Source organism: Heptranchias perlo, chromosome 4, assembly GCF_035084215.1.
Source record: "Heptranchias perlo isolate sHepPer1 chromosome 4, sHepPer1.hap1, whole genome shotgun sequence".
NCBI lineage: Eukaryota > Metazoa > Chordata > Chondrichthyes > Hexanchiformes > Hexanchidae > Heptranchias > Heptranchias perlo.
The window spans coordinates 120,167,442-120,193,499 of NC_090328.1; the positions used below are offsets into that span (position 1 = coordinate 120,167,442).

General features: G+C 44.1%; 1 protein-coding gene across 6 annotated transcripts in view; it reads right to left on the bottom strand.

Annotated features, from left to right (window-relative positions):
* The window catches only part of susd1 (sushi domain containing 1), an 84,447-nt gene that overhangs the window by 16,804 nt on the left and 41,585 nt on the right, over nucleotides 1–26,058 (bottom strand). For all 6 annotated transcript variants that reach the window (XR_010962759.1, XM_067983583.1, XM_067983585.1 and 3 more), the window contains 6 exons: nucleotides 24,382–24,568; nucleotides 21,643–21,736; nucleotides 19,889–20,144; nucleotides 13,109–13,148; nucleotides 3,834–3,927; nucleotides 378–422 (listed from right to left, as the gene is read on the bottom strand). Coding sequence is in view for 5 of the 6 variants with exons in the window: in XM_067983583.1 (XP_067839684.1) it covers nucleotides 378–422; nucleotides 3,834–3,927; nucleotides 13,109–13,148; nucleotides 19,889–20,144; nucleotides 21,643–21,736; nucleotides 24,382–24,568 (716 nt within the window). In the remaining variant the exon portion in view is untranslated. The remainder of the gene's footprint in view (nucleotides 1–377; nucleotides 423–3,833; nucleotides 3,928–13,108; nucleotides 13,149–19,888; nucleotides 20,145–21,642; nucleotides 21,737–24,381; nucleotides 24,569–26,058) is intronic.

A 26,058-nucleotide genomic window follows, 5' to 3' on the forward strand; every position in this document is an offset into this window, starting at 1 on the left:
GGCTCATGTGAATACCGGCATAGACCAGTTGGGCAGAATGGCCTGTTTCTATGCTGCACATTCTATGTAATTCCTAAGACTGGGCACAGAAATTTGAGCAGCAGGACATCTCAGAAGCTAAAGCTAAGACACAAAGATGGCGGCTCCAATCCAGAGACCAACCAGTTATGGACGTGCTTTTAAGACAGTTTGCAAGTAACGAGGAACTGCAAGTTCCATAAAGTAATCCGCAGCAGTGTTACATTACATGTTTAGTAACATATCATACTACGGATCTTAGCAAGGAGTCATCACACACAGGATGACTGAAATAACACAAGAGACTGTAGAATGCCCCCACCTTTAAACAGCCAAACAATTTTTATTGCCGAACTTACATGTAATTTTCAGCAGGGTCCTTGTCAGCTGTCACCTTGAAGTGCCTGAAAGAAAAGGATTCAAGAAATAAACAGGAAGTTATTTCCTACCTCCGTCTCCATTCTGCAGACCCAACGTGCTCCTGTAGGGCCAGGGTCCGGGGGCCTCTGCCCACGCCACCCTTAGATCAGTCACTAGGGAGTGCATCCATTGTTTTTGCCCCAACCCTAGAGGCCCCGATGAGATCGGAAATTCACCATATGGCAATCATGATGGAGAACCCCGTAACATAAGTGCTGGGCCACTAGTCTGTTCCAAAAGAATCAATAACCAGACTGGCACCATGTTTACGGTGTTATATTTATTGTTAATTGCTCATGGCAGCTGATACAATAAAATGATGGAAAGGAGAGACAGTAACTCACAGAAAAATAAATCACTGATATGTCAGAATGTAAAAACGGGGGTTATATGGTCTGTCGTCAAAAGCTAGATTAATTTTCCAAAACCCAACATTCACAAGTCTGCTACAGTGTCCCTTTTATTAAATGTGTCAGTGAAAGGCTTTCGTGGCAGCTCAGTGAATAAATGTATTGTGTGATGTAATGGAATAGAAAGATTCCCAGGTCCAGTTCTTGCTGAAATAGCTGGTCTCAGCTGAATTGTCAGTGATGGTGCTACATCTGGTCCCAATACCCCCAAGGCTGGGGGGGGGGGGGGGGGAAATTAGCCAGGCTTCTCTGCTAAAAGTGTGTGAGCGTGGGCGTACCTGTGTGCGTGCATGCACGTATGTACGTGCGCGCGTACGTGCGTGTGTGTATGTGCGCGAGTGCGTATGCGTGTGTGTGCGTGTACACGTGTGCGCGTGCGTGCGGTGAGCACAAGGTGTTGCCTGCAATAGCCCCTGTGGTTGAAACATGCTCCAGACTCAGGCCTGTGTGAAATGTGTGGCCATGGGAAGTTATGTTAAACTTGTATAGAAACTTGGTTAGACCACACTTGGAGTACTGTGCACAGCTCCAGTCTCTATATTACAAAAAGGATATAGAGGCACTGGAGAAGGTGCAAAAAAGATTTACAAGGATGATACCAGAACTGAGAAGTTATACCTTGAAGGTTATGTCCCCCTTGTTCTGGACTCGCCCACCAGAGGAAATAGTTTCTCTCTATCTACCCTATCAAATCCTTTAATCATCTTGAACACCTCAATTAGATCACCCCTTAATTTTAAAAATAGTGTGGGCACCGCATTAGAACGTTAGCTGTCTTACATATCACATTGCAAGATAAAACCCCCCACACCCTGTAATAAAATCTTTGGCAGGGATACATTTAGAAATTATTATATATAATGAGGTGTGTATTATATTAAATAATAGGGATATAAAATGATCATTCCCTATTTGTTTATTAAAAGCACATTGTAAATCTCCAGTCATCTTGAGTCAGTTGCTGGGAGGTATGTGCTAACAGCTCTCGTTCTCTGATTATTGCCTTCGTCTGTGAAGAGGGGACTGGTTTTAGCAGGCCCCCCTCCCCCTCTCCAGGTATCACCGCCGTAACTCAGGGATCTAACCATGTCCTTGCTGCCACAGCGCTCAGAACCTGGTGATCCCGCACCCTGTAAAGTTAACACGTTTTTTAAAAATCAGTGACACTGCCCAGCACCGCGAGTGAACCATCTCCAACCTCATACTCAGCATCCAAAATTCTGTTTGAGATGTTGGGATTAAAGGTGCTGTTCACATGTTTTGAGAGTGATTTTACTAATGATATTAAAGAACTTCCTGCCATTATTTTTTTTGTGGTAACTCGCTGCTGAGTGGGAAACACCCAAAGGCAGGTTTTCATAGGGAACGGAAAGAAAGCACCAGAAAGCCTCCTGTTGCTTTTTCACATGACCTACACGTGAAGAATATATACTTTCACAAGTGTGTCCCTAAAACAACGCTGAATAAAGAAACACAAACATGAATAGGTGGGTATGTGGGGAAGTGGGGAGATTCTATTCTGGCGAGGTTTGTTTTACCATGAGGTGTGGCCATGTGATAAAAGGAGCATTGTTTTTGCAACTCTAATTTTTAAATCTTATTTACCCAGAGAGTGATTCGAATGTGGAACTCGCTACCACAAGTAGTTGTTGAGGTGAATAGCATAGATGCATTTAAGGGGAAGCTAGATACTTTTAGCTCGAAGCCCAATGTCACATTGTGTGATGACAGAATCTGTTACTGTCTTAAATTCCCATTGTCACTGTTGTTTGAAGTGGCCTGTTCACGACAGGAGACAGGACCTGAACAGAGAATACATTTTGAAATTTTCCGAGGGAGCTCATACTTATTCAGCTATTTGACATTTCAAAAGGTAGAATACATGCGCTATAGCAATAACTGAAGTGAAGGATTATTTCACAGAATTTTACAGCACAGAAACAGGCTATTCGGCCCAACTGGTCTGTGCTGGTATTTATGCTCCACGAGCCTCCTCCCCACCTCTCTTCATCTCATTCTATCAGCATACCCTATTATTCCTTTCTCCCTCATGTGCGTATCTAGCTTCCCCTTAAATGCATCTATGCTATTCACCTCAACAACTACTTGTGGTAGCGAGTTCCACATTCGAATCACTCTCTGGGTAAATAAGATTTAAAAATTAGAGTTGCAAAAACAATGCTCCTTTTATCACATGGCCACACCTCATGGTAAAACAAACCTCGCCAGAATAGAATCTCCCCACTTCCCCACATACCCACCTATTCATGTTTGTGTTTCTTTATTCGGCATAGTGTAGGGGACACACTTGTGAAGGTACATATTCTTCACATGTAGGTCATGTGAAAAAGCAACAGGAGGCTTTCTGGTGCTTTCTTTCCGTTCCCTATGAAAACCTGCCTTTGGGTGTTTCCCACTCAGCAGCGAGTTACCACAAAAAAAAAATGGCAGGAAGTTCTTTAATATCATTAGTAAAATCACTCTCAAAACATGTAAACAGCAACTTTAATCCCAACATCTCAAACAGAATTTTGGATGCTGAGTATGAGGTTGGAGATGGTTCACTCGCGGTGCTGGGCAGTATCACTGATTTTTTAAAAACGTGTTAACTTTATAGGGTGCAGGATCACCAGGTTCTCAGCGCTGTGGCAGCAAGGACATGGTTAGATCCCTGAGTTACGGCGGTGATACCTGGAGAGGGGGAGGGGGGCCTGCTAAAACCAGTCCCCTCTTCACAGACGAAGGCAATAATCAGAGAACGAGAGCTGTTAGCACATACCTCGCAGCAACTGACTCAAGACCTGAATTGGACAGGGCCTGAGGGCAGCTCTCAACTGCCCTCTTGGTCACAGGAGCTGCTAGGTCAGGGACTTGAGAGAAGGTTATAGAAATCCATAGCCAACCCCCCCTCGGAAAAAGGAAGCACGGTCAAACTGTAGTAAAGGTGGGCAGTAACATTGGCTCCGGTATAAAGGCCGTACATACCATGCTACAGAATAGCAGAGAAATAGCAGAAATCCAACCGTTCCCACGGAAGCCAGTCCTAAAAAAATCATATTCTGCACAGTGTGTGATGAACCTAAACAGAGAAAACAATTTTGTGTAAACAAATTCGACGTCTTCCAATTTAGTGACAGAAATGAAGCGAATGAGCCCCAATAAATGACACAACCTAATCTCACCCTAATATTTCTTATAATATATATTGCACTCTGTAAACCTTCGCCACGTTAGGTTTTGGAGACCTGCGGAGTCAACTTTGTACAGGTCAGGCTCCAGTTTCGAGGTGACAAAAACTGGAGATGGGTTTAGGTTCCTAAATGTAAATAGGAACGACAGTTTTAAGTTTCAGAAATCAATCTTGTAACACAATCCAACCAATGCACTATAATTAGCACAGAGCCAAAAGCATTTCATTTAGTCAAAACTGAACAGCAGATTCCTGTACCGGGAGCAGTTGGAAGTGGTGCTACTGGAAGCGTTATCTGCAATTCACTTTGGAGTCGAGCGAAGGCGCGAGCAAGTGGTTGAATAGCTTAACGACACTCGCAGTCTCGGCTTGAATGGCGGAACAAGAGTAGGCCAGTCAGCCCCTCGAGTCTGTTCCGCCATTCGGTTAGATCATGGCTGATCTGTATCTTAACTCCATCGACCCACCTTGGCCATGAGGAATGGTGCTTTGAGCGGGTGACCAAAGCGGGACCTGCAACTGTGGAACTGTAACCCAGGCAAGGGAGTCAGTGCCTTCAGGGTGGGGAGCAAATTGGCAGAGAAAAGAAGGAATAATCTTTTTAAAAAACATTACTCAAAACGGCAGCAGTGGTTAAAAGGCCCTACGATTGTCTTTTGTGGCTCAGTGGCTAGCCCTCTCACCGCTGAGTCAGAAGGTTGTGGGTTCCAGCCCCACTCCAGAGACTTGAGCACAAAATGGAGGCTGACACTCCTACCGCAGTACTGAGGGAGTGCTGCACTGTCGGAGGTGCCGTCTTTTGGATGAGACGTTAAACCAAAGCCCCAGCGGCGGACGTAAAAGATCCCAAGGCGCTATTTCGAAGAAAAGCAGGGGAGTTCTCCCCGGTGTCCTGGCCAATATTTATCTATCCACCAATACTGCTGTCCTTGGATCTTGCTGTGCGCAAATTGTCTGCCGTGTTTCCTACATTACAACAGTGACTATGCTTCAAAAGTACTTCATTGGCTGTAAAGCGCTTTGGGACGTCCTGAGGTCGTGAACAGCTCTATATAAATGGAAGTTCTTTCTTTCTTTTTATGCTTGAGGATTGTTTCAAATATAAAACACACCCAGATTATTTTGTATTTCTTGAAAAACCTTAATCAACTGTAAAAATATAATGCTGCACCTTGTGGAGAGCGGTCTTTAACTTGCAGTGACCATTTCCCTGCAGTCTCTGAGGCTTTGCACTGGGACAGGTCATTTCACTTTTAAAATTCAGCCTCCCAGCCCTCCCCTCCCCCACCACACTTCCCCCCGCCCCACCCACTCACTGCTCCACTGGAAGCCACGAAACAAACCTCAGCAGCTGATAGATGCTCAATGACGCAGATGTTTGGTGTCAGTTTGTTTCATGTGCCTTGAAAAGACTGGCGCTGGAAGACATTTTGAGGCAATGCTCATAGATGGAGACTCACGTTGTAACGTTGATATCCTCACAGTCTATTTTCTAATTATGTATCGCGGTAAATAACTATCAAAATAGCTGCTACTATACTTAACTTTGATCAACACCACTGTCACTGCTAGTCAAAATTACCCGCGAGAAGGAAGTAATGACAGAAAAAAAAACTTGCATTTATATCGCGCCTTTCACAACCTCAGGACGTCCCAAAGTGCTTTACAGCCAATGAAATACTCATTGGAAGTGTAGTGAAAGGGAAGTGGAAGGAAACGTGGCAGCAAAATTGTGCACAGCAAGATCCCACAAACAGCAATGAGATAATGACCAAATAATCTGCTTTCAGGTGTTGGTTGAGGGATAAATATTGGCCCAGGACACCAGGGAGAACGCCTCTGCTCTTCTTCAAAATAGTGCCATGGGATCTTTTACATCCACCTTGGTTTAACACCTCATCAGAAACCAACGGTGATCATAGAATCATAGAAAATTTACGTCACAGACGGAAGTCATTCGGCATTCAGTCTCCTTTGTTCCAAAGAAAACAACCCCAGACTATCCAATCTTTCCTCATAGCTAAAATTCTCCAGTCCTGGCGACATCCTCGTAAATCTCCTCTGTACCCTCTCTAGTGCAATTACATCCTTCCTGTAATGTGGTGATGGCAAACAGAATAGTTTCGTAACCAGTTTGATAATACACACAAGGAACAAAACAAGTACCAGCCATATATATAAAAAATAAATTGCAGTGCAACTGATTCATTCACAAGATGACGACTCCTCTGTGGGTGATTCATAGGCTGTTGTTATTCCAAACCCAAGTAATTCAGGGCCTGGAAAATATTTGTGGTTGTGCCAGTCAATGTTTCTGCCTTATTTTGCAACAGATGGAATATTTCAACATGGGAGTGCTGGCCAAATCCTCAACTACACCTGGTTATGTCAAATAAGATAAACTGTGACACCGTTCAAAGTATCGTTTCTTTCCCTGGAGGAAGTGACTTGTGCTGATGTAGAGTTCCTTGGGCACTGGCTGCCCTTTGGCATTTGCACAAGTAGCGATTTTTCACATCAAAATCTAAACCTCCCCCCGACTGTCAGCTGGCAATTTGAGTATGGGAAGCGTGGTACTAGTCCTGTCCTCAATTAAGATCTAAACATATGCGCACTCAGTCAGGGCCCGTGAATAGCGATCAGGAGCAGAGTCTTGGCTGACCTTGCTGTCAGCAATTTGGCTACCGCATTTCCTTACATTGCAACAGTGATCGCACTTCAAAAAGTACTCCATTGGCTGAAATTTGGGACGACCCGAGGTCGTGAAAGGCGCTATATAAAGGCAAGTCTTTCTTTTTCTTGTTCGATGGATTGGCTGGGACAAATCAGGAAGAGATGTGATTTGCAGGCTTCGGGAGTTCCATGATTTTGACCCAGCGATGATGAAGGAACGGTGATATATTTCCAAGTCGGGATGGTGTGTGACTTGGAGGGGAACGTGCAGGTGGTGTTGTTCCCATGTACCTGCTGCTCTTGTCCTTCTAGGTGGTAGAGGGCGCGGGTTTGGGAGGCGCTGTCGAAGAAGCCTTGGTGAGTTGCTGCAGTGCATCCTGTGGATGGTACACACTGCAGCTACAGTGTGCCGGTGGTGAAGGGAGTGAATGTTTAGGGTGGTGGATGGGGTGCCAATCAAACGGGCTGCTTTGTCCTGTTTGGTGTCGAGCTTCAAGTGTTGTTGGAGCTGCACTCATCCAGGCAAGTGGAGAGTATTCCATCACACTCCTGACTTGTGCCTTGCAGATGGTGGAAAGGCTTTGGGGAGTCAGGAGGTGAGTCATTCACCGCAGAATACCCAGCCTCTGAGCTGCTCTTGTAGTCACAGTATTTATGTGGCTGGTCCAGTTAAGTTTCTGGTCAATGGTGACCCCCAGGATGTTGATGGTGGGGGATTCGGCTAGTTCTGGAGCACATGTTTTCAGCACTACAGCTGGGATGTTGTCGGGGCCCATAGCCTTTGTTGTATCCAGTGCACTCAGCCATTTCTTGATATCACGTGGAGTAAGTCGAATTGGCTCAAGACTGGCTTCTGTGATGGTGGGGATATCGGGAGGAGGCAGAGAGGGATCATCCACTCGGCACTTCTGGCTGAAGATGGTTGCAAACGCTTCAGCCTTGTCTTTTGCACACACGTGCTGGACTCCGCCCTCATTGAGGACGGGGATATTTACAGAGCCTCCTCCTCCCATTAGTTGTTTAATTGTCCACCACCATTCACGTCTGCATGTGGCAGGACTGCAAAGCTTTGATCTGATCCGTTGGTTGTGGAATCACTTAGCTCTGTCTATAGCATGTTGCTTCCACTGTTTAGCATGCACGTAGTCCTGAGTTGTAGCTTCACCATGTTGGCACGTAGTTTTTAGGTACGCCTGGTGCTGCTCCTGGCATGCTCTTCTACACTCCTCATTGAACCAGGGTTGATCCCCTGGTTTGTTGGTAATGGTAGAGTGAGGAATATGCCAGGCCATGAGGTTACAGATTGTGCTGGAATACAATTCTGCTGCTGCTGATGGCCCACAGCGCCTCATGGATGCCCAGTTTTGAGCTGCTAGATCTGTTCTGAATCTATCCCATTTAGCACGGTGATAGTGCCACATGACACGTTGGATGGTGTCCTCAGTGCGAAGACAGGACTTCATCTCAACGAGGGCTGTGCGATGGTCACTCCTACCAATACTGTCATGGACAGATGCATCTATGACAGGTAGATTGGTGAGGACGAGGTCAAGTAGGTTTTTCCCTCGTGTTGGTTCGCTGAACATCTGCCACAGGCCCTGTCTGGCAGCTATGTCCTTTAGGACTCGGCCAACTCGGTCAGTACTGGTGCTACCAAACCACTCTTGGTGATGGACATTGAAGTCCCCCACCCAGAGAACATTCTGTGCCCTTGCTACCCTCAGTGCTTCCTCCAAGTGGTGCTCAACATGGAGGAGGACTGATTCATCAGCTGAGGGAGGGCGGTAGGTGGTAATCAGCAGGAGGTTTCCTTGTCCATGTTTGACCTGATGCCATGAGATTTCATGGGGTCCAGAGTCAATGTTGAGGACTCCCAGGGCTACTCCCTCCTGACTGTAGGACAGGACATACCCAGGGATGGTGATTGAAGAGTCTGGGACGTTGGCTGAAAGGTATGATTCTGTGAGTATGGCTATGTCAGGCTGTTGCTTGACTAGTCTGTGGGACAGCTCTCCCAATTTTGGCACAAGACCCCCAGATGTTCTTGAGGAGGACTTCGCAGGGTCAACTGGGCTTGGTGTTTTGCCGTTGTCGTGTCCGGTGCTTAGTGGTCCGATGCCGGGTGGTCCGTCCGGTTTTATTCTTATTATGACTATTTTTAGCGAGATTTTACAACTGAGTGGCTTGCTAGGCCATTTCAGAGGGCAATTAAGAATCAACCACATTGCTGTGGGTCTGGAGTCACATGTAGGCCAGACCAGGTAAGGACGGCAGGTTTCCTTCCCTAAAGGACAATAGTGAACCAGATGAGTTTTTACGACAATCCGGTCGTTTCATGGCCACCATGCTAGTTTTTTTTTAATTCCAGATTTTATTTAATTAATTGAATTTAAACTCCCATGGCAGGATTTGAACTCATGACTCTGGATTATTAGTCCAGGCCTCTGGATTACTAGTCCAGTAACATAACCACTATGCTACTGTACCCGGTTGTCATGGTGATTGGTGAAAGTCTGAGGAGAGCTGTAGGTTTTTTGTTTTATGTGGGCGGGAGGGGAGAACAGATCGACATCAAAGGCGATGACAGTGTCTTCCTTGGAGCAATGCATCCATTACTTGAACTATTCAACAGTATTCTGGTGACCTATTTGCCATGTTACCTGTCGCCCAGCCTGTACTTTTACCATTTGTTACGATGTTTGTTCTTCCCCTTCACCTCATAATTTCAACCTTTTTAAGATTGCTGAATCCATCTGCACAAAATTAAAATAATGGGCTCACTGCTGGATGATCAAATTAGCTGAGGAAGGCTGTAAAATATTCCCTGTCAACAATAAACTCCAGGACACAGTAAAAACATGCCCACTAACCTGATGAATTGCATTCCTTTAGGCATACTGCAGAACATCACTTCAAGTGAAACCATATCATTCACCTGTGATCATGATCATCAGCCACGATAAGGATTCAAAGAAATGCATAGTTCCAATTGTGCCGTCATTGTTGGTGGGGGTGTAATGCTTACAGGCTAGTAATGGGCCGTTTTGAGCTATTAAAGGATCAACGAAGCATCACATAAGCTTCCCCAGCGTGATTAAGCTATTCCAATGCTCTCCAGTCCAGCCTCCCACCTTGCACCCTCTGCAAACATGAGCACATCCAAAACTCTGCCGCCCGTATCCTAACGCGCACCAGGTCCCGTTCACCCATCACCCCTGTGCTCACTGACCTACACTGGCTCCCGGTCCTGCAATGCCTCGATTTTACAAGTCTCAACTGTGTTTTCAAATCATTCCATGTCCCTCCCTATCTTTGCAACCTCCTCCAGCCCTACAACCCTCAAAAATCTCTGCACCCCTCCAATGATCTCTAGCGCATCCACAATTTTCTTTGCTCCACCATTGGCGACCGTGCTTTCAGCTGCCGAGACCTTAAGCTCTGGAATTCCCTCCCTAAACCTCTCCACCTCTCTCTCCTCCTTTAAAACGTTCCTTAAAACCTACCTCTTTGACCAAGCTTTTGGTCACCTGTCCTAAAATCTTCATATGTGGCTCGGTGTCAAATTTTGTTTGATAATCGCTCCTGTGAAGTGCCTTTGGACGTTTTACTATGTTAAAGGCGCTATATAAATGCAAATTGTTAAGACTGGAACAAGAAAATTAAGTGAAAAAGCTCCTTGTCATTTTAACGACTTCCATATTTCACGAAAATCAATATTAGATTATAACTGACACCACTCACACAGTTCAGAGTAGATTTAGCAATTCCTCCCATCCCTTCTAAAAATATGCCGTGATGTTCAGCCTGTGCAGAATTAATTATTAAATGTATTCTTATTGTGACTGAGTTTAACATATACTGTAAAATTCCACATGTGTCTGAACCATTCAGTACCTGAGTAAAGGACATTGTGTAAGAAAGAAAAGTACTTGCATTTCTATATAGTGTCTTTTCATGACCTCAGGACATCCCAAAGCACTTGATAGCCAATCAAGTACTTTTGAAATGTAGTCACTGTTGCAGTATAGGAAACGCAGCAGCCAATTTGCACACAGCAAAGTCCCACAAACAGCAATGTGTTTATCTGGGTTTTTTTTTAAAGTGATGTTGGTTGAGGGATAAATATTGGCCAGGACATCAGGGAGAACTCCCCTACTCTTCTTTGAAATAGTGCCATAGGATCTTATATATTAAATCGATTAGGGAAGCAGGCGGCCCTTGCCCTAGGGGGCAGCCTGCAAGGATGTGCCCTGCATCTTCTATCTGACCGCAGCGACGAAGGGGGGGGTGGGGGAAGAGGAGGGTGGGGGGGGGGGGGGGGGGGAGGGGAGTCACAAAGATTATTTGCATCACATCTCATCATTCCACACCTGAATGGATTGAGTTTTATCCACAAATGAGGTTGAAAGGTCGAAACCAGCGGGCGAACCGTTGGATCTGTCGCTAAATAGGCATTAGTTATGTTTAAAGCTCATACATGCCACCTAGTACCCCATCTGGAGGTTCCCTAGAGGAACTGTCCAAATGGAGTGTCTTACATTGAATGTACAGCACAGAAACAGGCTATTTGGCCCAACTGGTCCATACTCCACACGAGCCTCCTCCCACCCCTCTAACCCAATCAACATAACCTTCTAGTCCCTCCTCCCTCATGTGTTTATCTAGTTTCTGCATAAATGCATTTGTGCTATTCGCCTCAACCACTCCACGTTAGCCTTGAGCTAAGACGGTGGCTGGGTGGATTAAACACGTCTTTAAACGCGATGTGGCATGTCGTGCAGCAGATTCTGCAAGGCGAACTACTGCCTGACATGTGGGGGGTGGGGCGCAAAGTTGGACAGGCACAGCCTCCAGACCAGGTTGGTTGGTCTCATTGCCCCTGTTAATTATTATACGCATGGTTTCATTCAGCTGAGTGTCTACTAGTCGTGTGTGAAAAGAGCTGAACCACGCCTGGGAGCAATACTCTGCCACAGGAATAACACAAGGCAAACCCAGAGTTTTTTTAAAATTGCCTGCACATAGGCTCCCCAGGTTGAAGCAGCTAGTTTGCTGATCAAGTTGTGTCTTGTCTTTATTTTCAACGAGATTCTGGCCACCTCTGTCCCAGGACACATTTACGACATATGTAGATAAGCACTTGGTGTGAACTTAATCTGTGGACTGGTGTTCAGGAGTAGAGTCTGAAAGACACATCCTGAGTTTTGTACACTGAAGGGCAGCTGGTCCTCAGGAACTATATTCAGCATAAAAACATACGAACGATTTCAGCCAGAGAAAGACCCTCTGCTCCATTGCCTGTCCCATGCAATTGTGATACTTTGTGTACACACTCCCTACCCCCACCCGAAACTATGTGATCTCCTGAGAGAGGCAAAAGTAAAAGATTAAAAAACCCAGGCCAATTTGGGGGGGAAAAACCTGGGAAATTCCTCTCCGACCCTTTTGGCGATTGAAATTAGTCCAGGAGATCACGCTGGTCCTGATAATTATCCGAATTCAGGAGGGGAGAAAATTGCAAAACAAAATAAATGACAAAAGTAATACGTTGATGTGGAGATATACTAACCCTCACTCCTTCTTTGTTTCCATCTGGGGTTTGATCATCCTGTTGCACACATTTTGTGCAATTTGAGAAGATGTATTCCAGGACTGACTATCCATCATGTTTACAAAATGCACCAAAATTGGGCAACAAAGAGCTCTTCGTTAATCTGGCCTTTGGTACTTTGGTATATTTAAATTATACCAACTACAAGCCACAAAATCATTGAATGAGAAAACTCATAATTACATTGCAAATTCATCACATTGAAAACCCTCAAAGTGCTTCACACCATGGGGATAGATCTTGACTTTGTGCAGTAGTGAGTGATAGCGAGTTTAACATCTCTCGCGATTGAAGTCAATGGAAACAAAAATGGGGAGAGAGGTAAAACGGGCTGTCGAATCGCCATCATTCTTTTTACACTATCGCACAAAGTCAGGATTTACCCTGAGTTCAGTTTGAAGTGTAGATTGTTGTTATGTTGGCAAAACTAGAACGGAGGCTGTTTTAAATCTCTCCACCATTGCCGGCCGTGCCTTCAGCTGCCTAGGCCCTAAACTTTGGAATTCCCTCCCTAAACCTCTCCGCCTCTCTCTCCTCCTTTAAGACGCTCCTTAAAATCTACCACTTTGACCATGCTTTTAGTCACCTGTCCCAATAGCTCCTTATGTGACTGTCAAATTTTGCTTGATAATCGCTCCTGCGAAGCGTCTTGGGATGTTTTACTACATTAAAGGCGCTATATAAATGCAAGTTGTTGTTGTTGCCTACAATTGTCCCGCTCTTTCCACCTGTAAAGATTGCCGTGCAGGGGAATCAGTCAATTATGTGCAATATAATTCATCTCACCTTTTAACTGTGCCAAAATCGCACATGACTGTTTCTTCACCTGAGAAAACAAAAGTATTAAATTTAAATTGTGACTTAACTTCCCAAGTGGCAGACTTGCATATGTTCATAAAACAGGCTAAAGTTAATAACCTGTGACCAACTTCCAACAGCAATAAAAATAGATCTGTCCAGAAGAAATATTTGAACTATATATAGAACAGCTCTTGATAAGATACAAGTGGTTTTGAAGCAAGCAGACTCAGATTAGATAACAAAAACCTAAGCAACTGTGAGATGTCAGATTGAACCAGATCGGTTTGGCTTTTTAACTCTCAAATGCAGTTACCGTTTTATAAATACATGGAGGCCAATTTCATGGCAGCACAAATATAGAATAATACAGCACAGAAGGCGGCCATTTGGCCCATCGTGCCTGTGCTGGAAATATGGAGTTTATTTCACAACAACTTGCATTTATAGAGCCCCCCTCACTACACAAAATTCTCTCTACATGCTTTACAATAAGGAGAAGAGAGGCACAAGTGTGGATGACTAAACTATTGGCGGAGATTGAAGTTTTCAAGATTCTTAAGGGTAATGTGCTCACTGACCTACATCGGCTCCCAGTCCGGGAATGCCTCGATTTTAAAATTCTCATTCCTGGGTTCAAATCCCTCCATGGCCTCGTCCCTCCCTATCTCTGAAATCTCCTCCAGCCCTACAACCCTCCGAGATCTCTGCGCTCCTCCAATTCTGGCCTCTTGTGCACCCGATTTTCATCGCTCCACCAAGCTTTTGGTCATCTATCCTAATATCTCTTTATGTGGCTCGGTATCAAATTATGTTTGATAATCGCTCCTGTGAAGTGCGTTAGGACGTTTCACTGTGTTAAAAGCGCTATATAAATGCAAGTTGTTGTTGTATTGGATACGTTGAATCCCAATAAACTGTTTGACATCACCACACGCTCTGTAATCAGAGGGCATGAATCCAAGCTCTGCACGGGGAAGGTGAACGGAGTTTAGATTTAATTACTTCACACAGAGGGCAGCGAACTTGCGCAACAGAGCCCACAAAGGCAGTGCAGGTACTGGCAACCTCAAGAGTGCTGGCTAGTTTTTGGACAAAAGAAATGATTGAGGGGCATAAGAAATAGAAATAAGAGTACTGTATGGTATTATTTTTCTTCTGAAGCCTGCCAGATGGACTGCAATGGTCTATTCTGGCCCTGTACATTCCTATATCCCTATATCATTACATTTGAAGAATGTGGAAGCATGAGTCATTTTTGTTTTTAAAATCAATGAGACCACCGGACTTGAATTCAGGCCCCGGCTGATAGAATTGAGTCGTTCTTTTTTGCTATCCGTAGAAGTCTTGCATCCTGGGGCAATCTCGGTCCAGTTTCTGGGTGCATGTCCTTCAGGGAAGGAAACCTGCTGTCCTTACCCGGTCTGGCCTATATGTGACTCCAGTACCCACACCAACGTAGCTGACTCTTAACTGCCCTCTGAAGTGACCTGGCAAGCCACTCAGTTGCATCGAACCGCGACCAGCAGTTCAAGAAGGTGGTCCACCTCAACCTTCTCAGGGCAACTCGGAAATGGGCAATAAATTATAACTATCAGGAAAGACTGAACAGGCTGGGGCTCTTTTCCATAGAAAGAAAGACTAAGGGGTGACGTAATAGAGGTTTTCAAAATTATGAAGGGGTTTGATAGGGTCGACATAGAGAAGTTATTTCCACTTGTGGGGGAGACCAGAACTAGGGGCCATAAAATATAAAACAGTCACTAATAAATCCAATAAGGAATTCAGGAGAAACTTATTTAGATTGGTGAGAATGTGGAACTTCGCAAAAGCAGCAATTCAGTTCATTAAGTGCCTTGGGGAAGAGAATCCAAATAAAGCTGATCACATCGTATTTTACAATCATTTGAAGGGCTTTTGTGCACAACACCTCTACACTCAGCTCGTATTGGTACTAACTACATCCCTCTCTACCCAGACAGCGGTTAGAATGTGGAACTCAGTACCACAAGGAGTAGTTGAGGTGAATAGCATATAGACGCATTTAAGGGGAAGCTAGATAAGCACATGAGGCAGAAAGGAATAGAAGGATATGCTGTTAGGGTGAGATGAAATAGGGTTAAGAGGAGGCTCGTGCGGAGCATAAACACCAGCACAGACCAGTCGGGCTGAATGGCCTGTTTCTGAGTTGTGCGTTCTATGTAAATCTATGTAAAAATGCCAGCCTTACCAGCGACGCTCACATTTCGAGAATGAATAGAAAAAAAAACACAAAATTGCCCCTAATTCTGAGAATTGTGGGGTAGGGAAGTGTCACAATGTCCAGTCGGAGGTGTGTTTCTGAGGTTTTGAATTGAGACACAACTTTGGGACAAAATAAAGGGAGCTCTACTCTGCTGCTGACCCTGATGTAACTGACCTGTGAGTGGAGCCTGCCTGAAACAGGAACGTTACATCCTCCATATTACAACTGTGACTACACTTCAAAAATACTTCACTGGCTGTGAAGTGCTTTGGGACATCCTGAGGTCGTGAAAGGCGCTATATAAATGCAAGTCTCTCTTTTTTTTCTTTTTTACACAAACATTCCACACTTGACAAACATAAAATTACAGGAAAAAATGTAAATTACAAAATATATTCTGTAGCATGTGGTAAATAACCCACTAAAACATGTCTAGTCGGAGGTGTGCTTCTGAGGTTTTGAACTGAGGCACAACGTTGGGATGAAAAGGGAGCTCGACTCTGCAGCTGGCCCTGATGATGCTACTATTGTGGATACTTCAACAGTCGCATTTACCAATCTGTCCAAATACTTGCTGCCACTCACTGGTATAAAATCATCGGGCATTTATAGCTATTTCATCGCTTTTTACATAGAATTTACAGCACAGAAACAGGCCATTCGGCCCAACTGGTCTATGCTGGTGTTTATACTCCACATGAGCCTCCTCCCTCCCTCCCTACTTCATTTAATCCCATCAGCATATCCTTCTATTCCTTTCTCCCTCATGTGTTTATCCAGCTTCCCCTTAAATGCATCTATACTATTCGCCTCAACCACTCCTTGTGATAGTGAGTTCCACATTCTCACCACTCTCTCTGGGTAAAGAAGTTTCTCCTGAATTCCGCATTGGATTTATTAGCGACTATCTTATATTTATGAACCCTAGTTTTGGACTCCCCCACAAGTGGAAACATCTTCTCTACGTCTACCCTATCAAACCCTTTCATAAATTGAAAGACCTCAATCAGGTCATGGCTCGAAAAGAGCCCCAAGCCTGTTCAGTCTTTCCTGATAGGCATAACCTCTCAGTTCTGCTATCATCCTTGCTTCTGTTTAAAATGACTCAGTTTCCCTGTTCCCTCTATGCATCACAGTTTGATTCATTTGATCACTGGATTTTCCCTTTCCCTCCTGAGATCCAAACCATTTTGCCCACTTGTCACTCGCTTTTTGAAACTTAAACTTAAGACACTGGTAGTGGTACTCGCCCGTAAGGGCGATACTTCCTGCACAATGTACTCCCGCATCTGTATATACATTACTTTAATAGAAGACATCATCCCATGCGACTTGCCATTTTGGGGCTCTGGTATATGCTGAGTTGCGGCAGGATTGAAGTTATTGGAATGGCTTCAAGTGTAAATGGGCACCTGAGACGGCAGGACTGCAGTGAAGGGAAAATGGGTCAAGTAAACTCAAGACATCTCCAACCAAGTTGCAAGACACCGAGTCCCATGGTTTTTAAATTTGTTTTTGCTGCCGACAATTCCTACCCATAGCTTCCTACCTGTTTAATATTTTTGTGTGAATTATGAGCACTAAAAAAAAGTCTGGGGAAACAAAATTATTCAGATGAGGAGTACTCGGCACTGGGAACACTTCCCTTAGGCTTCCCTTCTTTTTTTAAGATAGATAAAAGCTGTCCTGAGTATCCAAACATCCCTTTTCTCAGTTGCTGATGGGGTGAGACGTCAGTAGAGTCCTCCACCTAGTGGCCTAGTGAAGTACTGACAAAGTGCAGCAAATTGATTTGGGGAGTTTTCTATTTATACCTTTTCATCCCATTCTTACAAATTTTTTTTGAAGTGAATCATGTCGACAGAAATTGAGGTTATGGAATCGATCATTTTCCAGATCACGCATAACTGTTTAAAGAAAGATCTTATATTTATCCCTCAACCAATATCACTAAAACAGATTATCTAGTCATTTTCACATTGCTGTTTGTGGGACCTCGTTGTGCACAAATTGGCTGCTGCGTTTCCAACATTACAACAGCGATTACACTTCAATTGTACTTCATTGGCTGTAAAGCGCTTTGGGATGTCCTGAGATCATGAAAAGCGCTATATAAATGCAAGTCTTTCTTTCTTTATATGGCACCCTATCACGTCCTCAGGATATTAAGAACACAAGAAACAGGAGCAGGAGTAGGCCATATGGCCCCTTGAGCCTGCTCCGCCATTCAATAAGATCAAGGCTGATCTTCGACCTCAACTCCACTTTCCCGCCCAATCCCCATAACCCTTGATACCCCTAGAGTCCAAAAATCTACCTATCTCGGCCTTTAATATATTCAATGACTCAGCATCCATAGCCCTCTGGGGTAAAGAATTCCAAAGATTCACAACCCTCTGCGTGAAGAAATTCCTCCTCATCTCAGTCTTGAATGGCCGACCCCTTATCTTGAGACTATGCCCCCGAGTTCTAGACACTCAAGCCAGGAAAAACAATCTCTCAGCATCTACCCTGTCAAGCCCCCTCATAATCTTATATGTTTCAATGATATCATTTCTCATTCTTCAAAACTCCACAGAGTATAGGCCCATTCTACTCAACCTCTCTTCATAGGACAACTCTCTCATCCCAGGAATTAATCTAGTGAACCTTTGTTGTACTGCCTCCAAGGCAAGTATATCCTTCCTTCGATAAGGAGACCAAAACCATACACAGTACTCCAGGTGAGGTCTCACCAAAGCCCTGTACAACTGTAGTAAGATGTCATTAATCTTGTACTCCAACCCCCTTGCAATAAAGACCAACATGCCATTTGCTTTCCTAATTGCTTGCTGTACCTGCATACTAGCTTTTTGTGTTTCTTGTACGAGGACACCCAAGTCTCTCTGAACACCAACATTTAATAGTTTCTCACCATGTAAAAAATATTCTATTTTTCTATTCTTCCTACCAAAGTGAATAACCTAATTTTCCCACATTATACTCCATCTGTCACCTTCTTGCCCACTCACCTAACCTGTCTATATCCCTTTGCAGACTCCTTGTGTCCTCCTCGCAGCTTACTTTCCCACCTAGCTTTGTGTCGTCAGCAAACTTGGATACATTACACTCGGTCCCTTCATCTAAATCATTAATATAGATTGTAAATAGCTGAGGCCCAAGCACCGATCCTTGCAGCACCTCACTAGTTACAGCCTGCCAACCTGAGAATGATCCGTTTATCCCTACTCTCTGTTTTCAGTCCTTTAACCAATCCTCTATCCATGCAAATATATAGCAACCCCATGAGCCCTTATCTTGTGTAACAACCTTTTAAGTGGCACCTTATCGAATGCCTTTTGAAAATCCAAATACACGACATCCACTGGTTCCCCTTTATCTACCTTGCCAGTTGCATCCTCAAAAAACTAATAAATTTGTCAAACATGACTTCCCTTCCATAAAACCATGCCTAATCGTGTTATGATTTTCTAAAGTGCCCTATTACCACTTCCTTAATAATGGATTCCAGCATTTTCCCGACAACTGATGTCAGGCTAACTGGCCTATAGTTCCCCGTTTTCTCTCTTCCTCCCTTCTTGAATAGCGGGGTTACATTTGCTACCTTCCAGTCCACTGAGACCGTTCTAGAATCTAGGGAATTTTGCAAGATCAAAACAAATGCATCCACTATCTCTGCAGCCACCTCTTTTAGAACCCTCGGATGTACGCCATCAGGCCCAGGGGATTTGTCGACTTTTAGTCCCATTAATTTGTCCAGTATTTTTTCTCTAGTGATATTAATTGTTTTAAGTTCCTCACTCTCATTTACTCCTTAGTTCCCTACTATTTTTGGTATGCTTTTTGTATCTTCTACTGTGAAGACAGATACAATTTGCAAATGCTTCACTGTTCTGTCGGCAAACATGGCAATCAATTCAAGCACAGCAAGATTCCACAAACAGTAAATGAGATGAATGGCCATTTAATCTGATTTTGGTGGTGTTGGTTAAGAGGGGGAATGCTGACCAGGTGAATTCCCTGCTCTTCTTCATACGGTACAATCAGGATATTTTACGCCTATCAGAACAGGCAGACAGGGCCTCGGTTTAACATCTCACCTGAAGGACGACACCTCTGACAATATAGCACTCCCACAGTACTGCACTGTAGTCTCAGCTTAAATTACATGCTCCACTGGGATTTGAACCTACAACCTTCTGACTCAGAAGCACAAGTATTACCAACTGAGCCAATCTGACAGCTCCCTCTGCCCAGTCCACCAATGTGCGTTAGAGGTATTCCTCTGATATTAGGGCTATGAAATTCCCCATTTCCCACACCAGCCACCTCAAAGCGGCATTAGCCCTGTGACCTCTCCAGGCCAGATTGCCAATTAGTCTAGGGAACCGTGAACTCAAAATATTAAACATACTTTTTCCACAAACATAATTTTGCTGGACGAAAATACCTCAGTTGAAAACAATTTTTAAAAGTGTTAAGTAAAAGTGTTTTTGTTTGTTTTTCTGTAAAGATCAACTTACATAATTCCATTCACTAATAGTTTTCAACAGAAAGGAATAGTTCTTGCCAGTTTCCAAAGCAGCGTTATAATACTCTCTGTAGTACAGCCGGTCTCCGACAGAAAATTGCATCCCATCCTCAACATCCATAGCCATGAATTCTGCCGTGACATATGCTTCATTGTCCCTTTTGTGGCCAAAGAAACTTCTCATGTTTTGGGAATTGCAGTCGAACGAGTGTTGCAAATGCAATGGCAAAACAACCACCTGATAAAAACTAAGGTGGGGAAACAAATGGATCAAAAATGAGTCGTTAATCCAGCACTGTGACATGAAAGAAAAAAAAAATCATGATCACCATAACACACACTTACTGGCTCCTTATAAACAATAACAATCTCTGCGCTCCTCCAATTCTGGCCTCCTGCGCGTCCCTGATTTTCATCGCTGCACCACTGGCGGCTGTGCCTTGAGCTGCCCAGGACCTAAACTCCAGAATTCCCTCGCCATGCCTCTCCGCCTCACTCTTCTCCTTTCAAACACTTCTTAAAACCTGCCTCTTGGACCAAGCTTTTGGTCACCTGTCCTGATATCTCCTTATTTGGCTCAGTGTGAAATTTTGTTTGATAATTGCTCCTAAAAAAAGGCCTTGGGATGTTTACTACATTAAAGGCGCTATATAAATGCAAGTTGTTGTTGTATACTCGTTGACCTCCCGTGGTGGTTGCTTACAGAGGGTCAAGGCCCAATGTAGTATTCGGGTCAAGCTGGGTTGGAGGGAGCGGGAGGGGAGAAGGAGGAGGGCAGAGGGGAGGGGAGAGGAGGAGGCTGGGGAAACGAGGAAAAATGGAAGGGGGGGGACAGTGAGAAGAGGAATGGGATTGAAGGGGTATAGGAAGAGGAGTGACCAGGGAGTGATGGGAAAAGGGTGAGGAGGGAAATAGGAGGAGGGGAGGGAGAGAGGGAAAGGGGGAACGGAAATGATAATCAGGCAGTTTCTATATCGGGCAAGTTGAAAATCTACCCCATGTATTTTGAACAGGTTTGTTAACATTCTCCCACTTTTTGATCATAAAATCACTCCATTTCATGACATTTCCCCAATGTTGACAGCTCCACCTCAACTTGGGGAGCGGGAAGGAATGTGCCCAGAGTTAAAAAAATGTTAAAATCCAGGAGCAATCAACCAGAATGATTAAGCGCCATTGAGCCCATCGCTAAAAGAGCACTGTCCGACACGTGGGTCAGATCCAGGCCACTTCCAACCTCATCCAGCCCGAGGAGCTTCATCTTTCGATCTCTTCCACTGGGACAAAACAGCCCGACCTATGATGAGTTGGCGACAAACTTGTTAAAAAAACAAAATCACAAGCAACGCAATATCACAGTGGACAGGTCAGATTGACCAGCAGTTCCCACTCTCAGCATCGCTGCTCTCCTTGTGTCAGGAATCCAGAGCCGGGAATCCAGGGGAAGCACAACCCTACTGAGAGTGGCAGCTACATTTGCTGCATATACCATGGCACGATTCGTCCTCTGAGAACCTCCGTTTTGCATAGGGCTTGGGGAGGGGTAGAAAAAATGTCCAAAGAAGGCATTTTTAAAAAAATGTAACTTTGTCTTAAAATGTAGTAGGATGCCACTCAAGAGTCCATGCGATGACGATAACTCATTGTGAGATATGGGTGCCCAATCTGGAAATTCAAAACTTTCTCGTCATCAGCGGTGGAGAGTTCCATTTACTGGGTTTTATTTTTAAGATCCGAGACACTTACCTAATGGGTCCATTCTTATTTTCTGCTCTTCGGAGGATCAGTGGTGGCAGTGTTTGTTCCACAATTACAACTTGGACATCAGGCACTGGGGGGTCTAAAATGAAGAAAACATATTTTTTAAAGCACAGAACACAACCGGTGTAAAGTTCCTTGCTTATGTCAAGAAGGTGTGTGGGGAGGTGGGGGGGTGGGGGGGTGGAGAAGAGGAAGCTGAAACAAAAGAAAAATACTGCGGATGCTGGAAACGTGAAATAAAAACAGAAAAAGCTGGAAAACACCCAGCAGGTCAGACAGGGAGAGGGACAGAGAATTCAAGCAGTCAGTTTAATTCTCGTTCCTTGTCCCATTACCATCCCATGTTGCCTTGCACCATCGTCCTGTTTGTCATTTAATCACTCCTGCCCTCTACCCTATCACAGACCTTCTCTTTTGTTTGGTCTTTCCTCCATCCCACCTCCCACCCCCCACCGACCCCTGCCTTTTCCCTGTCTCTGCACTTGCTTAAAAACTGTTAAATCTCTAACTTCTTCCAGTTCTGATGAAAGGTCATTGACCTGAAACGTTAAATTTGTTTCTCTCTCCATAGATGCTACCTGACCTGTTGAGTATTTCCAGCATTTTCTGTTTTTATTAGGGGAGAAAAGCTTTTGTGGCTATTAAAGACTACACCAATCCCAATTAAATATTTTGAAGCTGAAACAATAGATGTGATTTTCTCTAAAACGACTGCATGGATCCTGGTTTGAAGCATCGGCAATAGTCGGACATCGATCAATCTGATGGAAGAAAAGAACTTGCATTTCTATAGCACCTTCCACGCCCTCGGGATGTCCCAAAGCACTTTACAGCCAATGAAGTAGTTGTAAGTATAGTCACTGTTGTGTTGTAGACAACTGAGGCAGCGCTCAGCAAGAAACGACAATGAGATGAATGATCAATTGATTTGTTTTTGGTTAGCATTGTTTTAGGAATTAAATGTTGGCCAAGACACTGGGAAAACTTCCTGCTCTTCTTTGGATATCATGTGATCTCGTTCATCCATCCAAAAAGGCGGCACCTCCGACAATGCAGCACTCCCTCAATACTCCACTGAAGCGTCTGGCTGGAATGTGTGTTCCAATCTTGGAGTGGGGCCTGAATCCACACCCTTCTGACTCACGGGCAAGAGTGCGTCAAAGTTGGCACCGTATAATAGTTCTCCTTGTGTAGTGCATTCATAGAGTCATAGAATGATACAGCACAGAAGGAAGCCATTCAGCCCATCTCGTCTGTGCCGGCTCTTTGAAAGAGTTATCCAATTAGTCCCACTCCCCCTGCTCTTTCCCCATATCCCTGCAAATTTCCCCCCTTCAAATATTTATCCAATTCCTTTTTGAAAGTTATTATTGAATCTGCTTCCACCGCCCTTTCAGGCCCATTGCCCATCACAGTTCAGTTTTAAGGTGACTCCCGCAGGTATTGGTTCCTAGTGCTCTCTCAAAGAACACGGTACTTAAAGGGTTAAAGCACATTGATTGCTGTTGCTTGAGAAACAGCTCATGTCTCTTGCTGTATATTTAGTATTTACACATGAACACAAAAAGCTGATGAGCACCTTTAGTGTTTACATTAGAAAGTGAAAACAAATTATCAAACTGCAAAAGGGTCACATAACATACAATGAACAGAGACTGACCTCAACAGTAATGGAAAGTGGCACTCACTGTTCTTTCCTAGCATTAATGTACAAATATTAGACCACAGATCAAGCAAATGTTGTTGCTTTGAATGTTAAAAGCATTTTAAAAAGGAACAATTTCCCTCACCTAGTCGTTAATAATCAATATTAATTTTACTTTACATTTACAGCAAGACATTTTCATGGAATGATTATTAATTTTTGGCTTTCTTTTTCTATCATTTTCGTGCTTTATGCAGTCTCAAAGGATTATTAGTCAATTTTTATTGCCAATTTAGAAATTTGCATATTTTAGGGTTTTTTTCCCTTTTTTGTTATAAAAAAGTGTCAAAAAACTGATCAACATCAGGGAAGAAAAATTCAACCCAAGAAAGCCCCAGTAAATTTGGAAAAAACAGGTGAAAATCACTATTTATTTGGAATACAACTGAAACTCGAGAAAACAAGCAAGATACAAAAAAATCCATAAGTCTGCCACTGCTGTGAATGGTACCTCAGACAATAAGAGGTGCCTTATCAGTCACAAGACATATCGGCCCAAACCTTGCTGGAAATTGTACTTGACTCTTGTGATGCACGGCCGACAATGGTGAAGCGATGAAAATCGGGGATGCACAAGAGGCCAGAATTGGAGGAGCGCAGAGATCTCGGACGGTTGTAGGGCTGGAGGAGGTTACAGAGATAGGGAGGGGCGAGGCCATGGAGGGATTTGAACACAAGGATGAGAATTTTAAAATCAAGGCATTGCCGGACCGGGAGCCAATGTAGGTCAGTGAGCACAGGGGTGATGGGTGAACGGGACTTGGTGCGAGTTAGGATACGGGCAGCAGAGTTTGGGACAGGCTCAAGTTTACGGAGGGTGGTAGGTGGGAGGCCAGGAGAGCATTGGAATAGTCGAGTCTAGGAGGTATCGAAGGCATGACAACAGGTTATCAGTGAAAAAAATAGATTTTGATTCTCCTCCTGTCCCAAAGAAAAAGGTAAAGCAACATGACCAACAACTGTGTGGGCTCAGCATTATACCACTATGCCCCTCTCCACCATTGAAGTTAGTTACTCACCGGTGACTGCTGTTGATAGTTGTATGTATGCAGAATGTTGTGCTGTAAAAGCTGTAATGTTCACTGTATAGTTAGTGCCTGGTTGCAGGTCCAAGCAAACCACTGGGGAGTCATCTGCTGTACTGTAATTAAATGACTTCTCAGAAAAGAACTCTCTTTGGTAGACTCTCTGTCCACGTACCTGAAACTAGGATGGGAATAATAATTTATTGTAACGAAACTGTAGAAAGCAAACAGATATTGTATAAAAACGGCACATAATTAGCTACAGAGTTAAAGCTGATGGTAGTAGAGTGGATGGTCGCTTGATGAGAAGCGGAAGGGTGCTGTAGCTGCATTACAAGCGAGTACTAATTATATTACAGAAAGGAAATCTGCAATCATGAGAAAGTTCTCTCTTTCATATCCCCAGGAAATAGAGGCTGTGGTTGAATAAGGAAGGTCTTGAAGAAATATTGGGTTAGGTTTGCGTCTCCACCACCTGGGTGGTAATCTTGTGGGGGGTGGGGGGGTTGCAGATCACGCGCCCGGTACAGGGCCCGCCCGATTTTCATTGATTTCAATTAAATGAAAATCGGGTGGGTTGGATAAAGGGTGAGCAATCCCATAGATTAACACCCGGCGCTGAAAATGGAAATCTACCCAATGGTATTTAAACAAAAAATAAATACTTTGCAAAGGATCAGCCATGATCTTATCAAATGGCAGAGCAGGCACAAGGGGCTGAATGGCCTACTCCTGTTCCTATGTTCCTAAGGTACAAACGGTCAAATTATCAGAAAGAGAGAGAGATATAAACAGTTCAAAAATAACAGGAAACAGCTTTAGGAAGGCTAAGATGACATTGCAGAGAACAGTAATAGTAAGGCATTATTTTAAGTTATGTTAGTAGACAGGGTGAAATCAAGGACTGGATTAGACCCTCGAGAGATGTGCCAGGAAAGGTTAAAGCATAAGGAGATATTAGGACAGGTGACTAAAAACTTGATCAGAGGTAGCTTTTCAGAAGCGTCTTAATAGAGGTGAGAGAGGTATAGGTGGAGAGGTTTAGGAAGGGAATTCCAGAGCTTAGGGCCTAGGCAGTTGAAGGCACAGCCACCAATGGTGGAGTGATGAAAATCACAAGAGGCAGGAATTGGGGGAGTGCAGAGATCTCGGAGGGTTGTAGGGCTGGAGGAGGTTACAGAGATAGGCTGGGGCGAGGCCATGGAGGGATTTGAACACAAGGATGAGAATTTTAATATCAGAGTGTTGCCGGACAAGGAACCAATGTAGGTTAGCGAGCACAGGGGTGATGGGTGAACGGGACTTGGTGCAAATTAGGATATGGACAGCAGAGTTTTGGATGAGCTCAAGTTTGCAGAGGTTGCAAGGTGGGAGGCTGGCCAGGAAAGCATTGGAATAGACCCTGTAAAATATAGGCCAGTAAGTTTAACTCCAGTAGTAGGGAAGGTGTTAAAAAGTATTGCTATACAAGATACTATCAATGAACAACTGGGGAGCACCACAGGTATTGGGGAAACCCAACATGGCTTTAGGAAGCACAGGTCTTGTCTTATAAACTGGATTGAGTTTTTTGAGGAAGTGACTAAATCATTGCGTGAAGAAGTTCAGTGGATATTATTTGCTTGGATTCTCAGAAAAAAAGTTTTTGATAAATGTTTTTCCACAGATGGC